Genomic DNA, 18,022 nt, shown 5'->3' with positions numbered 1-18,022 from the left:
ACCAATTTCTTTGTTAAGTGCATTGTCAAAAATTCTTGAAAAAATAATTTATAAAAGAACTATTAATTTCTTTAAATTTAATCATATATTTACGAATTCTCAATTTGGATTTAGGGAGAAACATAGCACCACACATGCATTATTGAGTTTTATAGAAAAAGTGGCACATGCTATCGATAAATCTTCTCATTTGATAGGTTTGTTCCTGGACTTCTCCAAGGCCTTCGACACCATCAATCATGATATTTTACTTACTTACTTACTTACTTAACAAATTACACCATTATGGAGTGCGTGGGAAGGCCTTGGAGTGGTTCAGGAGCTACCTCATGAACAGGAAACAATATGTTTCTTTAAATGGTTGTAATTCACAAATATTAAATATCAAATGTGGGGTGCCACAGGGAAGTTTATTAGGTCCACTGTTGTTTACTGTTTACATAAATGATTTTTGTAGATCATCAGATGTTCTTTCTTTTATTCTTTTTGCAGACGACTCAAATCTATTTTTTTTCACACAATAATCTTTTTACCCTTGTTAATACAATAAATTTAGAATTAGAAAATGTTGCCCAGTGGATAAAAGCAAATAAGCTATCTCTTAACCTTCAAAAAACAAAATATATGCTCTTTAGTAATTCTACTGAGGCATTACCTGTTGATATTGTTTTAGATGGTACTCCACTCGAAAATGTCTCCCATATAAAATTTCTTGGAGTAACAGTTGACAATAAGCTGTCCTGGAAATTTCATATTGACAGTATATGTAAAATTATTTCACGTAATATTGGTATAATTAATAAGCTTAAGTTTTGTTTTCCTTTGTCGTCCCTGCTCGTATTATATTCATCCTTAATATTGCCACATTTAAGTTACGGTATTCTCGCGTGGGGAAATACATATAAAACATTCTTAGATAAATTACTTTTATTGCAAAAGAAATCACTCCGTGTTATATGTCATACTGCATTTTTGTCCCATACTGACCCACTATTTTATGAGCATAAAATATTGAAAATTAATGATTTGTATTTGTTTAATCTAGGACAATTTATGTATAATTATAATAAAAATAATCTCCCAAATATATTTGAAACAATGTTTCAAAGAAATCAATCCATTCATAATTATCCAACACGGCGATCAAATGATTTCCATTTGCCATTTCTGAGAACTTTGTTGGCTCAAAACACATTTATTTACGACGGGCCAAAGTACTGGAATTCACTTCCCAGTAACATTACTACTGCTCAATCTCTGAATTCCTTTAAGAATAAATTAAAACCATTTTTATTGAAACTTTACAACATCCAACAGAGTTAGTTTCCCTTTATCATCTCAGTCAAGTCATCATTTTTTTTTTTTTTTACATAAGTCCTCCTATTAAACTATGTCCCTCTCTGTGTTCTAAATATAACGATGTGTTTTTTTTTCTCCTGCATTCTTACCAACATAACTACGTATAAAAAATGTTTTGCATTACATTCAATCCAGCTTGTATTTTATCACTTATTTTACATTATGAAATCCAGATTGCTTGCGTCCACGATGGCACATGCTGTAGTTCCCTCTTTTTTCTCCCTTTTTTTCCTCTCTTTTTTTCCTCTTCTTTTTCCTTTCCTTTTCTCTCTTTTTCCTCTTACCAATCATTTTGATGTCAGTTGACATCGGTTCGTTTATTGTGTTTTATATTGATGTTTTGTGTATTTTTCTGAGGGTCCCATATCGTACAAGCTTTGCTTCTTAGTGGGACCCTCCACTTCCATCCTCATCCTTAGTTGACTTGTATTATACGCTTTATGTATTTAACAAAGATGTAATCACATCTACTTTTCACTTTCATAATTTTCTTATGTACCTTTTCAAGTTTTGTTCTGTATCACAAATATCCCGTGTATACGCAATGTACATAAAGTTCTTTGTTCATTTTGATGGAGGTGAAAATAAAGTTGAAAGTTGAAAGTTGAAAGTTGAAATATGTCTTTCAGGACCACTATCCATACTTAACAAGTAGATGAGAAATATGCGAGTAGAACTGTATTATAGGTATGCACCAACTTGGACAGTTGGGGCTGATCCAGAAATTCCGTAAAGGGGGGGGGGGGGGCAAAGAAAAATTTTTGGTGCTACTTCTGGGTTTCATTTCATTGTTCTTTTAATTTTTTTGTTTTGTTTTAACAAAAAATAAAAGGGGTAGTGCCCAGTGCACCATCCCTGGATCTGCCACTGAATTTCTAATCCCAAAATGAAAAAACTCCCAACCATATGGGAAGGAGTGAGAAACTTGGCATCTCTGTATAGCTTCAAGCAATGGATATTTTATCTTTCTACATGTATTTTTTTTTTCATTTACTTTTGTCTGTTTTGTTGTTGTTGGTATTGCACTGCAGCACTGTGTGAACCTACATTGCATTTGCAATACAATGTATTGCAATTAGTGTACTTTCTACTGGTTACCGTTTCACTCTGGTTCTTGCTCCTTGTTTTTGTATATTTTGGTTACATGATTTATTTGACCTCGCATTTTGATCATTCCCTACCACTGTTTTCTTTATTTGTGTATCAGTTTTTACTTATGCAGGTATCACATCTTGTTTGTTTGTACATGTTCAATTACTTTCTCTTTTTGTTGCTGTTGTATCATGTGATTTTTATTTGCAATATTTGCTATTTGTAACAGGGCTCACTTGAAAAACAGGCCCTTGGGCCCTGAACATGACAACCCTGTTCACTTTTTTAATAAGACTGAAAAATAAATATACAAATATAAATATCTAAATTTAAATTATGTATAATGAATGCGAGTATGAAAGTTTTGTTAATGACACAGTTACTATACATGGAATTTGAATAATGTTGTGTATGAATAGTGATTGAAATCAGTAAAAAATAATGAGGTATACTGTATTGTGAAAATGCTGACATAAGGTTACACATCTACTTGTTTGTGCAGTAATCCATCAGGGCGAAATAACTACTGCTTTAACCCTAAAAAGACTAGGGGGGGGGGGGCTAAAAAGGCCGCCCCCCTCGACATTTCGCGCGATTACTCTGCAACACGCAATGCTCTCGCCGTAATGCTCTATGACTTTTTTTTTTCCCGCACATTTTGACACCAAATTTGTGACGCCCGGGTGTACAGTTCTGAAGTTACATAACTTTTTGTACATGCACGTGAGGCCAAAAATGGCTCAAAAATGTGATTTTGTGCACAAAGTCAATACAAATTGAGTTTTTTCACATGGTTCATATAAATATGCTTATTTTTACTCTCAATGGCTAAATTCATTTGTTTTAGGAGTATTATGCTTCAAAAAGTGTCTGTCACAAATTTTGTAAAAAAAACAACAAAAATAAAAGGTCGAAAAAACAAGGAAATATAAGAAATTCATAAAACAATAAAATAAATAAGAAATTATTTTTGATACCGAATTTTTTTTCAAGTACATTTGCTAAGAATGCCACAAAGAATAATTAGACCAAAAATGAGCACTTTTGGAGCTTTATTTACTGATTTAGATCAAAGAGTCTGATTTCTCGCATAAATTAGCATAATTAATCAAAATAAAATAAAAGAAGACTATTTTGGAAAATTTAAATATACAATCTTGTAGATTACATTGCACACTACCATTGTGCAAATTTCCGCGGCGATCGCGCGATCCACGGCCGAGATCTTAAGGGGGGGGCCCTTTAGGCCCCCCCCGTCTTTCGAGCTACCAAAATAGCCCAGTCTTTTTAGGGTTAATCTGAAAATATTGTATGTTGTTCTGTACATTTAGATAAGCCCAATCATGACAACAATCTATTGGTAGTAGTAGTACCAATAAGTAACATATGAATGAATTTCCCCTAATCACAGCCAAACAGAACACAACGAATTGCACTCTAAGAGAACAGATGTGCAGCCCTGAAAGTTTGAAATACATTGTATACTGAAATGAATTCACCAGTCATGCTGCTATTATCATTGTTAATGTAAAATAGGTGACTTTATTTTCCCATATCAACAATAAAATGTATCACAAGCAGTACTGAAAAATTCTGTAACTGAAGTTAATTATCAGATTCACCAGATTAAATTCCATATTTGCAGGAATAAAGGAATAAAGAAAAAAACTCCATCTTCTGTTGCAGATATGATACATGTACACTAAAATATTTAAGTGCACATCGATATCAGATAAAAAATGAACAACTAAACAAACAAACAAATGGACAGTAGGCCCTATGCCTATTGAAGCTTGGTCTACTGTCTCTGAACTGATGAATGTGTGGCCTCATATTATGGTCTCATTTCTCTCCAAAATACAGTGCAACATTAAAAAAAATATATTTTTCATTGACTACTTACTTCCACATAGGGGATAAGAAGATAAGGCATAGATTAAATCATTCGCAGAACAACTGTAGTATTCCAAACTTGGGACATCTTTTTTTTTTAAAGATCCCCTGAAACACCAAAACAAAATAAAATCACACACACACACACAGAAACCATCAATCCAAAATTAAGATGAAAACCTGAATCTATTGTTCACTGGAGTGCATCTGTTCAATGCCGTTTAAAAGCTGGAAAATTAGCAGCTTGCTCATGGCAATCTATAACTCATCAGAGTCTTTACCAATAGTGATTTCATACAGATATTGAAAAAAAATGGAAAAAGGGCATTAGTAGTATCTACACTTTTTGGATATGTAATTACCTATTAAGACCTTAATCACTGTAAGATGAATTCACATTCACAATTAAATGGCAGTATAAAAGGCAGTCACAATGTACACAGTCAAATTCTGAAATGATGACTCACTGAGAAGCATTACTCTGTGTCACGTACAGTCAACCTTTTAAGTCGACCTCGCACCGGTCATATTATCGCCTGAAAGTCGAAGGTCTTTTCAGGTCCTCTTCTCTTTATACTCTCTTGAGCTTAATCCCTCTTAAGTCATATTTTCTCTATTTTTCTTCAGTCCACATAAATTTGACTCAGGCAAGGTTGACTGTATTCACTAGTTTCCCTCATTTTCTATACTTTTCTTAGTTTGTTTCACCTCTAAGCATCTTGTCATAAGCAAATAAGTATTATATACTTTCATATATTAGTTCCCCTCACTTTCTATACTTTTCTTAGTGTCTTTCACCTCTTAGCATCTTGTTATAAGCAAATAAGTATTAAATACTTTCATATATTTGTTTCTCTCACTCTCTATACTTTCCTTAGTTTCACCCACCCCTTAGCATATAGTCATAAGCAAATAAGTATTACATCAAATTCATTGACGGTGACGGCGACCGACTGGCATCAAATTCTAAAAGGCTTTCTTTAAATTCATTCATGTGACCCAATTGTCATCCATTTGACATGACACATAGGTACAAACGTTAAATTGCCTTTAATACTGAAAAATAAACATTGCATGTATCAGATATATGTTGCTAGAATTAGAAAGACTATGCTCATATGTTGTTGTTTTTTTGTCTCCATAATATGCAATGTTCATGGTGTCTGCTGTTTTCCCATTTAACCAAGATCAATGCAGTCTTACATCTATGATTGCTAAATGTTGTTCCAAACACTTTTTGATACGGTAGTTTGATTTCACACACGTTAAGCATTCATTGAATGCGAGCTGGCACTGCATTAGATTAACCTTCAATGGCATATGAATATTTATAAGCTTCTGCACAATTATTGATTACTCTTATCATTATTATTTTATTGTTGTTGAGCCAATTTCAATTTCACTTGTTCATGATTTTGTGGACGGAAGTGCTTTAAAACATAAAGTAATATTTCTAAAAAGTATTCACATTATCATTTTTGTGATAGATCAGTGAAGCATGTATAGGCTGTAACAAGTTGAAGAAAGACTAAAAAGGAAGTTGAAGTGTGCTTCAAAGGGTGCGTTCGAGCACTCTAAAGCGAACCAAAGTGAACTGAACCAAAGCGTACCGTACCGAACTGTGCCAGATTTGAAGCGTTCGAGAGCTCTGTTGAGAAAGCATACCTCCCTAAGTTATTTTTAGAAAAGGTCATGCATTTTTGTAGCAAGAGGGTAATTCACCTGGTGCTTGAACTACTTACAGCTGTCCAAAACAAAGAGAATTATGTCTTTGCATTGTGACGTATGTGCATGATATGCGCATTCTCACATGCAAACTTTTGGTACGCTTTTGGAGCACATCGGGAAGTGGTCCACTTTTGGCTTGGTTCAGTACGGTGCGGTACATTTTATCAGTGTTCGAGCGCTCCTCTGGCGCAGGTTCGGTACAGTATGGTTCGCTTTAGGAGAGCGCTCAAACGCACCCAAAGTCTTTTCTCAGGATGGGTTGTCATATGATCAAAATGTGAGGGGGAAGAGAGGAAGGGCTTCAAAGAGATATGTGCTAGACATGGGTCCATCACCCAATGAGGAAAAAAGTGGGAATAGCAGCGGCACATGAAGAAGTGAGTTCTCCACAGAAGACATGATGAGAAAATAGGACGGTGTATGATATTCATTCAAGTTACTAGGTTCCCATACTTGCCAACCTTAAAAACTAAGAAATAGGAACAATTTGGAGTACTATCTTGAGAAACAGGGACATTCTTGCATTTCCTATACATTACTACATACAGAATTTGAAAAAAAAAATGTTAAAAAAAATTAATCAAAAAGTCAAAAGATGGCACTTTCCATTGCCAAAAAATAGGGAATGTCCACATCAAATACGGACAGTTGGCAAATATGGGTTCCTACCAGAAATTCTGTCTTTCTCCAACGAAGCATGACACAGTCAAACCTGCCTTAAGGACCACCTGTCCATAGCAGCCATTCTGCAGTTTGCAGCCACTATAAAATTCCTGAAGGGAAAAAATGTGATGTTCAAGACCATGTGCACAGTGACCACCTGTCTAAAGGTGGCCAGTGGTCACCAATTGTGATTGCTGCAGATTATCAACTCTCTGTAAAAGCCACAGACATATTAGGAGCTGCAGCTGAGCGAACAATTTACGCATGGCAAACAGTTTAATGACCCCCATCGCTTATTCGTCTGGCATTCAGGCACAGTAATGCATGGGTAAAAAGCTAGCTTGCTCTGCGCAAGCTAGAGTGTAATAATAAAATCAATAGTGCCACTATTCAATGCACTACAAGATATTAACTTATTCATACAGATACATATGATTACTTTATACTAATATACATGTACTATGTACCAGTATAGTAAGTACTTAAAAATGTATAGCAACAATAATACATGTAAATGTATGTGGTACGCATAAAATGTGTGAGAACCTGTGTATAGTGGCCACGCGTCTGTAAAGGCCACTCTTTTTTGTCTCCCTGGGGTGGCTGCAATAGACAGGTTTGATTGTATCATGCAGACATCGGTCCACATTGCCCTTGCCTAGTACCTCCTTGGTTGATCTACTCTGTTGTGCATACACATGATACGATATAATGAAATATACTGTATACGCCATATATTTCACGAGTGTAAATTTTCGCAAATCAGGACTTCCCAACGATTTCGCAAGAGATTAAATTTGCGATGGTGGAGTGCTGTAATAAACGGAGAAGTGTACACACATACGTCACATTCACATCGGGATCAGAGTCAATATTTTCGCGTGCCTTTAATTTCGCGAATAGCACCTGACTCACAAAATTTGCAAAAATAAAAACCTCGTGAAATATTCAGCGTATACAGTATCAGATTTCCGTGGACAAAGCAACCATAGAAATCATAAATTTAGGCCTGATCACAATATCAGGATTATGTCTTCATGAACGGAGCCAGGGCTTCCTTCATCCCATCCCTGAAGGAGGTGGTCTGACCGATGCCCAGCTCTTCCAGCTTTGTGCGGTCCATCGTGCAGTCCTTCGGTCTGAGGGTCCCACCAGTTGGCTGGACCGGGTTCGGCCGGAGGTGCTCGTGGGGGAGCTGGAAGAGGTCGGCAATGGTGGTCGCCATGGCGTACTTGGTCATGAGCTCCCCACCACACCAGTGGAAGATCTGGGTGACTGATGCAGGATCCTGTGGGAAGATGATTAAAAAAAGCACACCATCAACGAGATGTACTGTAAAACGAGGAATGTTTGAGTGCATTTTAATTTCGTGAATTTCTTGAGCGCCACGATTCACGAAATTAAAATGCATGTGAAATTTCTTGTATACACTATATGCACTGAATGGTAGTGGCAATGCACAAAATTTCATGCTGCAAAGAAGGCTGTCAGCTCCAATTTGTGAAAATTTCATGCTGCGAATATACTCTGTTTTACAATACTTGTCAAACAGGTCAGCACTACCAGATGTTCAAATAATTATAAAATAATATGTTGGCCTGTTGCAGTTTGCTGCTGGCATTTGGTTGATCAGCAAGGCAAACGCCAAGCTATGTCTCACCTGCCTGCGTATCGCAAAAGTGATTATAGTGTTTTTCAATGTAAGTTCATTGACCTTTTGACCTTTGAACTTCTTGGACTTCACCATAATCATTATAGAACTTGACTGGCATTTAATTTCTAGGCTATGTACCTGTGTTGTGAGTTTGGTGGTCATAGCTCAAATCTGTTGAAAAATTATTGAGCGTACACCAAAATACTGTGAGTACAGTACTTATCAGAGAAATTTCATTAACATTTTGACCTTTGACCTTGTCGGACTGCACCCATATAATCAAAATTGACCTGCACTTTAAGGTTATGTACCTGTGGTGTAAGTTTGGTGGTCAAAGTTCATAGATGTGGAAATTCAAAGAGAGCATACCAAATTGTTGACAATGCCGACAACAATGCTGCCAACTAGGACAACAGACAAGGCAATCGCCAAATTGTGTCTCGCCCATTCGCGTACAAGGAATTACTATTTTTTATAACTCCCAGAAGTTAATTGACCTGCTGATGACCTTTGACCTTGTGGTGACCTTCAACACCCTAAGGGACATTTACCATCCAAGTTTGGTCACAAACAGACAAAGGGATCAAAAGTAACGAGCCATAATCGAAACGCGCCATAAAAACTTAACATTGGGTCCTAAAAATTTGTTGACCCCTTTCTGTGACCTTTGACCTTTTGATGACCTTTAACTCCCCAAGGGACATCTACCGTCCAAGTTTAGTCACAAACGGACATAGGGATCAAAAGTTATGAGCCACAATCAAAACGCGCCCTAAAAACATAACATTGGGCCCTAAAAGTTTGTTGACCCCTGTCTGTGACCTTTGACCTTGTGAAGACCTTCATCTCCCCAAGGGACATCTTCCATCCAAGTTTGGTCACAAACGGACAAAGGGATCAAAATTTATGAGCCATACACGAAATGCGCCCTAAAAACTTAACATTGGGCCCTAAAAGTTCGTTGACCCCTGTCTGTAACCTTTGACCTTGTGGTTACCTTCAACTTCCCAAGAGACATCTACCATCACCCAAGTTTGATTGCCATTGTAGCAACATGTGCTGAGTTACGTGTGATAAGAGAGTCTTGCGAGTAAACTTTAACGTATGACCTCAAATGACCTTTGACCTTATCCTGTGACCTCCAACGGCACCATAACATGAAGGTACCCCCAGTGCATCTATGACCCAAGTTAGGTTGTAATCCAAGCAACTTATGTGAAGTTATTTGTAAAAAGAGAGTCTTGCAGGTAAACTTTAACATAGAAAAGAGAGTCTTGCACATACTCTTTAATATATGACCTCAAATGACCTTTGACATCATCACATGACCTCCGACAACACCATAACATGAAGATACCCCTAGTGCTTCTATCACCCAAGTGTGGCTGCCATTGGTGTAACAGTTGCCAAGTTATGCATCATAAGAGAGTCTTGCAGGTAAACTTTAACATTTGTGACCGACGACGGACGGACGACGGACGGACGCCATTTGGATCCCTTAGTCTCGCCTTCACCTCCAGTGGGCGAGACAAAAATTGATGCCTGTGTCTTACTTCTGCTACTCAGGCAAGACAAAAATTAACCAAATCATAAACACTGTCTGAATTTGTCTTGACCATGGTTAGATTGTTGATTTGATCACTTTTCTTCCCAAGAAGAAGAATGGCATAAGACGATGGATGTCATCGTCAGTACTCACCTTTTCCCATCGCTCACACATCTGTCTGCAGACCACAGCGATGTCCTGTACGTGGGTGGGGCAGCGAGTACAGACGTCATCGATCAGGTCTGTCTTGTCTTTATTACTGATCGTCTTGACCAGTATCGTGACGGCACTCTCCTCTATCGTCTCCAGTGGTCCATAAAGGATGGGTATTCGAAGAACGGCACTATCTAATCATATTGAAAATAATGAACAATATTCCAGACAATCTTCACTTAATGCACATTTCATCTAAAACATTTTTTTTAAGGAAATCAATATCTAACACTTGCATGAAAAAGGACTGGACGGACAATCAAAATTGTGTAGCATATACAGCAGAAAACAAATAGATTGATCATTTTGCATAGGAAAATATCCTTCCTAATCATTCACAAGTCAAGTGACAGCTAAAGACATACATAGACACAATCATAAATGTGCACAGAGGATGTGTACACATCTACAGAGAGTTTCAAACATGTAAATAAAAGCGCTTGAGCTAACCTTCATTCGAAACTTTGGGTCATGTAGGCTCTGTTGAGTTGATCCACAAGATAAAGGGAGCATTTACTTGTCATGAAATTATATTCCAGGAAAATATCTGCTAAGCACATACTTCTTCATCTACTAAGAAATTTTGGCTTCTTTCCTATATATTAATGGATTTTCTGTGCTTTTTATTTGCAGGTGTGGTGGGGAGGGGGGGGGGGGGACTCAAATGCAAACGGGAAGCACAAATACAAATCACAATAAGAAATGACTTCAGTGATTACAACAATACCCATGTACATTTCAATGTTCCGTGGAAAAGCAACATACTTTGGTTTGTGGCCCGGATGATCTTTTCCCCTTCCAGTTTCTGACAGCCATATTTGTTGAGTGGGTTGGTGGCATCCGATGGTTTGTAAGGCGGTGATGTGCCATCAAATACATAATCCGTGCTGATAAAAATGACATAGGCGCCAAATTCAGCTGGTAAAAGGGAAAAACAAACACAAAGACATAAAAACAAGAGCTTCAAAACATGCAATCAGCTAAAAGCAAGTAGCATTTTCCCAACATATAGTATGGTAGAACTCTAAAATACTGGTACATGACATGATCTATACAAACTCAGTTTCAGCATCAAGTCACTTGTCTGGATAAGGCTATATATTCCTGAGCATGGATGCTTTTGAAATTGGAATGAAACAACATATTCTTTTTGCAAAAATGATTTGCAGATCCAAAGGAAGAGATGCATATCTAAAGGCCAATTTTTTCAGAGAAATGTGGATGCAACATCTACGACAAATATAAAATCGCACATACCAAGTGACCCACTCAGGCATGTCTCAAATAACCTACCTCCTCCACACTGTCTAATAACTCCACAAAAATATGAGTAATGCTTACTAAACATTGGCTGCCCATTGGCATACACACTGGAACGTTTTCTTTGTGGATTTCCTCAGATTTCTGGAAACTAACTGTGAATGCTTTATTCAAAAATAGATTATCTAACCCCCCCCCCCCCCCCATTCCCATTGTGTCATCACGGTCTTCTTGTGGACTGACGTTCCCAGCTACATCTGAGAGGACCTGCTGACTTAAAAAAAAAAAAAAAAAAAAATGACAGCTATCAAGTCTAACAGGCAGAGAGAGAGAGAGGAACAAATGCCAATAGAGCCTTGAAATTCTTATGGTGACAGCGACAATTAGCAATATATATTCACAATCTGTTTCCATTGACCGCTGTGTGAACATCAAATGCAGTCATAAAAAAAAGAATAGAATGCACCTTCCAACATACCACTTAATTTTCCAATGACTTCAGTGGCATCACAATTCACTTTCTTAGCTCTCTCTTCATTCACTTCGACGACATCTGGTCTACGTTCTACGGCTGCATGAATGACAGCATTTGGCTGGAAAAAAAAAAAGAAAGAAAGAGAATAAAAGAACAATTTGACATTAATTCTAATAATGAAATGTAACTTTTGGAAGATGGTTTATGGGAACATAATGGGGCAAGTCCAAGATAAGGTCCCCTCAGAAGGCAAAATTTCATCTTTGCTCAATATTGACATATTTGGTATCATTTTGAAGCTTATGAGTTGAGGTTTTGATTTCTATGGAGGAAAAAATGATATTATGTAAATTTATGCAAATTTCAAGGACTTCATTTGCATAAATGTAAAACACAGCGTTACGGATGGGAAATTTATAAAAATTCATATCTATTCAAAGGAAAGCAAATAATATTTGATTAATATGTGGACATAAGAAGTTCATCAAATAGTTTAACTTGGTATGAAAATTTAGGGATTATGCAAATGATTATGCAAATTAGCTCGTGTCCTACCATGAGATGTCCCATACGTAACAAATTGAGGTCATTTTTTTAGGCTTTTTCTGAAATTGCTCAGGTTATTTGAATGCCCTTTTGGAAAGTTCTAATTTATTGTTTAGAGAAATTAAATACCATAGAACAAAGAAAAAAAAGTAAAAGAAATATTTTTCATTAGGCATTGAAATAATGTTATGTATGGGACATATGCGTTACGTATGGGACATCCTCATACATATTACAGGTGAATGCATGTAGCTACAGTTGTAGCTGGGAAGGTCTCTCAGTACACAAATGGTCAATCATCCTGAAGAAAGCATCCCAACTTTGCAGCTACTTTTTGAGTTATAGACACTTGAAACAATACATGTACTTGACTGAACAATTTTCAGAAAGGGGGAGGGGAAGATGGCAAAATACACAATGAAAATCAGCATTAAAGGGATGGTATAGTTTTTGTAGAAATGGGGACTCAGTTTTCAACATTCTATGAGATGACTGGAAACCAATAATATGAATTAAATTACTTAAGAGCATACAATTCTAAGACTAGAGGAATTCCAAGTTAATTTGATGGAGATCCAATTTGAAACGGTTGTGATATCAAAAAAATATATAATCATATATATATATATATATATAAAGTAAAATGATTTTTTTTTTTTATGCAAGTGATACACAAATTGTCCTTATTCAGTTTTCAATAGTAGCCACAACAAAATTCATGGGTATGATACATACAGAGGTGTGACTCAAATCAGTGACCTGACTGCTAGACAGACATCATACATCTACTTGATTACTGGAATTCCACGTAGCAGGTATTGCTTATTTATTAAAATTGATATTTCTTGTGTCAAGTTGTTTTTTATTGAAACTAAATGGCAAACTGCCCTTCATCAATAGAAGTAAACACTTTAAACTATTCAATTTTTTAGTAGTAACTATCCTGATAAAAATTATAAATAGGGCATACAGACTCAGGTTGGTCATAAAAAATATGGAATATGATTGAATATGATTATGATGGTAAATATTTGGGGGATATTGTTCCCTTGACAATCTGGATCAGTATTTGAGTAATTCAACTGATTCCACCTCAATAATTATGCAAAAATTTGTTTATGGGTATTTTGCAAAATTATTTTGCAAAATACCCATAAACATGGTTCTCCACACACTAAACGAATGGGGGACTAAGGGCATGCATACTCAGGTTGGTCATAAAAATATGAAAATATGATTGAATATGACTATGATGGTGAATATTTGGGGAATATTCTTTCCTTGACAATCTGGATCAGTATTTGAGTAGTTTCAACTGATTTTACTTCAATAATTATGCAAAATACCCATAAACATGGTTCTTCACACACTAAATGAATGGGGGACAAAGTGTCCCATACGTAACTGTCCCATACGTAACACGTCATGTCTGTCTTTAATGAGAACCTGTAATTAGAGCTTTTTGCCTAATGACATGAAACTTACCTGTGATAATCTGGAGTGTTGTGACTTTCATCACAGTGAGTTACAAGTTGTAGAATAAAATACTTTCAGAGAGTTTTGAGGTTGAAAAAAAATGTTCAAAAAAACAAAATTTTTCTGGTCCCATACGTAACGGCACATATTTTCTCTTCTAGAATATAATTGTCATGGTCATTTTTCTCAATTTTTTACATGATTATACTTCTCCTAGATATCAATCATCATGATAAAGTTCAATATGATCAAAGGCCATTAACACTATTTTTCAGGTCATAAAAGTCTCTGAATGTCCCATACGTAATGCGCGTGTTATCTTGGACTTGCCCAATGGCAGAACAAAATACCTTTCTGGCTATATATATATTTGTTTGATGACGGCTTGGAAAGTTATCATGACGATTACAAAGTTTGAAGTTGAGTAACATATTTATAGGGCATATTGGGAAAAGTACAACAATTTCTATATGTGGGATCAATGTCAATGTCATCATTTATGCAGCATATTTGTGTGGTCTTTTGTTGTTGGTCTGTTTCATCATTTTTTGTTTTTGTTTTAGCAGAAACTATTTTACTCAGAAAATATTAATTCCAGAGTGAGCCTACAGCAATGAATGAGTATAAGGATTATAAGCTGGAATGCAGCATTTTCCATCAAATACATTTATTGATTTTTTTTAGCTAAAGGTTGAAAACACCACTTTTCATTTGGAGCACAATCAAAGTCTTGAGGTCGGGGTGTTTCTTTCTTTTTTTTCATTCTCTGAGATCAAAAGGCATGGTAAAAAGTAGGATATATTACTGAATATGGAATTTGACCACCAAATCTGATAGCACCTTATCTCAAAACAAACAAGCTTGATGATGACCTTCCCTCTGGCTCTTGGTCATAAAGATTCTCATCAAAGTCCACTTGGGTCAGTTCTGTATGTATACTTGATAAGTTATAGAAATTAGTTTGGCTATACTTCTAGTGTGGGGTGGAACTCATTGAAAGTCCTGAGCTTTAAATGGATTTAATGTTGTTTTTCTTCTGATTTTTCACTACATTGTTGTAAGCAAAAACATAGATTCAAAGTGTGTGCGTGCAAGTGTGTGAGAGAGGGGGGGGGGGACATTAAGAAACAATTCTTGATATCAAAACACTGATCTACTATTCTACTCAGCTTCCTGAAAAGGCTAGGATATGATAGATACCATTACTTTAAAGGGAAGCTCCTGATGTACACTTGTATTCATGTAGAATGCAATGTACAGCTACAACTCGATTTATACTGAATCCTGTAGTGCATTTGCTTCATATATTTGCGATGGATAGCTGTATGATCTTTAATTTTAATACTGCCCCATCTTCAACAATTTTCCACATACCATGTGTACATTTACATGCAGTTTACACAAATCACTGTAGCTCAAAATGTATTCCTATCATCACTGTTTTATGGTGGTCCCGTTACCTTGAATTCCTGCATGACGGCACGAACCTCCTCTTCGCTTCTAATGTCCACTTTCCGGAGACCATCCTTGGCCCGAGAGAAGGCCAGTCCAAGAGGCTCGGTGGTTGGACATGCCTGCAGCTCTTTCATGAGGGCACGCCCCAGAAGACCAGATGCACCTGTTACCAGAATCCTCATGGCTTCACATGAAAACTTAATTTACACACATACACATAGAAGAAAGGAGAAAGAAACAAAAAAGGCCTGGAAGTGTTTTGCTTAGGAACAGGCTGGCCCGGTGACATTTTATAGTGTCACTATAAACTGTTCATTTACTGGTTCTTACTTTTCTACCATATGTATGCAGACCCATAACTAGGATTTTTATGGGGGGAGGGTTCATAAAAAGAAAAAAGTGGACCTTTTTAGTTCAAATTTAAGATCAAGACAATTTAAAAATCACTTGTGATCACTAATATTCTTAGCCTATATATAATATGGGTACAGGGCACCTACTAAAATTAACTTAATATAAAAGATTCATTATTCTATTAAGGTGACAATGATGGCTACCTCTGAGGCTGAGTTCTTATACACTGAGCGTGACATAAGAATCGAGAAAAAAACAAAAGATGAGGTTGAAAGCACCTTCACAACTGACAAAATCGATTTGCTTTGGGTTTGGCTCAGTGCATTTCTAATTAAACATACATTATACAGCACTTCACGTCATCACGGGAAACAATGATTAAGAGATTTTATGAAGTTTGTAATTTGCAGAGTTGTACACAATTTGTGCATGACATGCATGACATGATTTGAAGACCTTTCCACGCGGGTAGCTAGGGATTAGATCTCTTGAATTGCCCTCTAGTAAACTCTACTCTTTGACTTCGACTTTGTCTTTGACTTACTGGGCACAATAATAATCTCAAAGAACATCGCTTATAAATCCTTTCTGAAAGTCTGTGGGTAGCATTTTGGTTCATGCTATGTAGCTGTGCATGCTGTGTTGTGTGTATCTGGCTCCCTCGTCCACTATGGACATCAATAAACCCACCAGAAGGAAAAAAAACAAAAACAAAGAAAGAACAGTAGGCCTATGTAAAAATGTAGGTCTACATACCTATTGACACATGTAAATTTAGCCCACATCATGTGATATCAATTGTCACCCACATCATGTGACGTACGTCAACTGAAGTGCATGATGAACTAAACAATTGCAATAATTTTAATTCACAATAAAATTACCACTGTAGAATTCTACCAGTTAAGTTACGAGTATGAGGTCCATGACATCCATGCCACAAATTAAATATGTTTGCATTGTTGGCAGCTTGCAGTGACCTCTCATGCTCTAGCAAGCCAAATGTCTTCTCTAAAGCCCGCCGCACACTACACGATTTTGCCCCGATTCACCGGTCTCAAGACCTTAAGACTAGAAGTGTGACGTCACAGTCTTGCCATTTTCTAATCGTACGACTGGGTCTTAGCGCCAGTCGTAGAGATTTGACATGTTGAATTTCTACCGACTGGTCGTGGGCTTTCAGCCATTCACAATGCAGTAAAATGCAAGCGCACGCATGTGCGCACTGCGCGCGCTTTACAGTCGGGTCGTATAGTGTGCGGTGTCCGGTCGTACGACTGGTCTTAAGACCCAGCTTGGCTTAAGACTTAAAGACCAGTCTGATCGTGTAGTGTGCGGTGGCCTTTACATGTTCTCCCTGCACTTGCCTGCTGACCCTGAATTACAAATTGCAAATACAACTTAAATTCATAGACTCTAGTAAATTACAACTTTCAAGTTTATCAGTCATCAATTCTACAAAGTACAATTTCTAGAACCCTAGACAATCTAGAGTAGAGATCTCTACACTAAAGTAGACTAGACTGGACAGTTCAGTTGCCATGATGATGGTGGGTCGGGATGCCCATTCATTTGTAAATCAGTCTGTAAATTAGTAAATTTTACTTCCAAAATTTTATGAAGTCTGAATCGGAAGAGAAGTAAACTTACACTTGTCTCACCTTTTTTGACAACGCGGTGACAGAACTCAGAAGCTTTAATTGGCTTGAACCTGTCCTCAGGAATCTAATTCTTAAAGTTTATGTTTGCCTTTTTATAACGAGAGGAAATCAGGTCTGAATCCTGGTTCTCTTGCACTGTTGAAGCATGGTCACACACAATTAGCAATTGATCCTTCTTGGCCGGATTGCTTAGTATGCCCGGAAAGGCCTTAGTACTGGCTACTAGCACTCACTGTGTATTAAACACCTACGAAGGCGAAGCGTTCAGTGTGGCGGCTCGACCGTGGGTGGGTGGTGGGTAGCAAACCCAGGTACCGAAGAAAAATAACTGCGGGATATCGGAGACGAGCGCGCGTGCGGGAGCGCGCGTGAGTGTACAGATATAAATATGCCTCGTTCCTCCAAACTCAGCTGTAAGGAGAAATAATGTGGTTATCAATGTATATTCCTCTCCTATTAAAATCATTTTTATCCATCAACTACGTTTAAAAAATATTTCAAATAATCTTTTTTTGCCATAATTTGGAAAATTATTTTAATCTAGGGATAAATAAAACAAAAATAACAAATACATACACTCGGCAATTCCTTGTACTTTCACGGGAATCGCCCACCGAACTAAAACATAGTTCGGTGGAATCGCCGCA

The 18,022-nt window shown here is 36.9% G+C and overlaps 1 protein-coding gene across 1 annotated transcript; it reads right to left on the bottom strand.

The window, feature by feature from the left end:
- Positions 1-7,590: 7,590 nt before the first annotated feature.
- On the bottom strand, positions 7,591-17,419 carry LOC139722950 (methionine adenosyltransferase 2 subunit beta-like). Its single transcript, XM_071634236.1, has 6 exons — positions 17,376-17,419; positions 15,366-15,557; positions 11,887-12,001; positions 10,914-11,066; positions 10,089-10,282; positions 7,591-8,023 (listed from the first exon to the last, which is right to left on the bottom strand). Exons 2-6 carry the CDS (start codon positions 15,540-15,542, stop codon positions 7,763-7,765), a joined length of 900 nt encoding a protein of 299 aa, XP_071490337.1. The 5' UTR covers positions 15,543-15,557; positions 17,376-17,419; the 3' UTR covers positions 7,591-7,762.
- Between the last annotated feature and the right edge of the window lie 603 nt (positions 17,420-18,022).

Source organism: Diadema antillarum, unplaced genomic scaffold (assembly GCF_040938485.1).
Source record: "Diadema antillarum isolate AM-2024a unplaced genomic scaffold, OU_Dant_1.0 scf00000014, whole genome shotgun sequence".
In the NCBI taxonomy this organism is placed as follows: Eukaryota; Metazoa; Echinodermata; class Echinoidea; order Diadematoida; family Diadematidae; genus Diadema; species Diadema antillarum.
Note: the sequence above shows the minus strand (reverse complement) of the source record. Positions and strands in the feature narration are given on the sequence as shown.

What these genes read in the sequence shown, in the direction of transcription:
- LOC139722950 (XM_071634236.1), bottom strand. Translation starts at nt 15,542, where the DNA reads ATGAGGATTCTGGTAACAGGTGCATCTGGTCTTCTGGGGCGTGCCCTC. An exon ending in CCGTCATGCAGGAATTCAAG is followed by an intron (nt 12,002 to 15,365) that starts GTAACGGGACCA and finishes TTTTTTTTCCAG; the next exon opens with CCAAATGCTGTCATTCATGC. An exon ending in CATCCGGGCCACAAACCAAA is followed by an intron (nt 10,283 to 10,913) that starts GTATGTTGCTTT and finishes CAATATGATTAG; the next exon opens with ATAGTGCCGTTCTTCGAATA.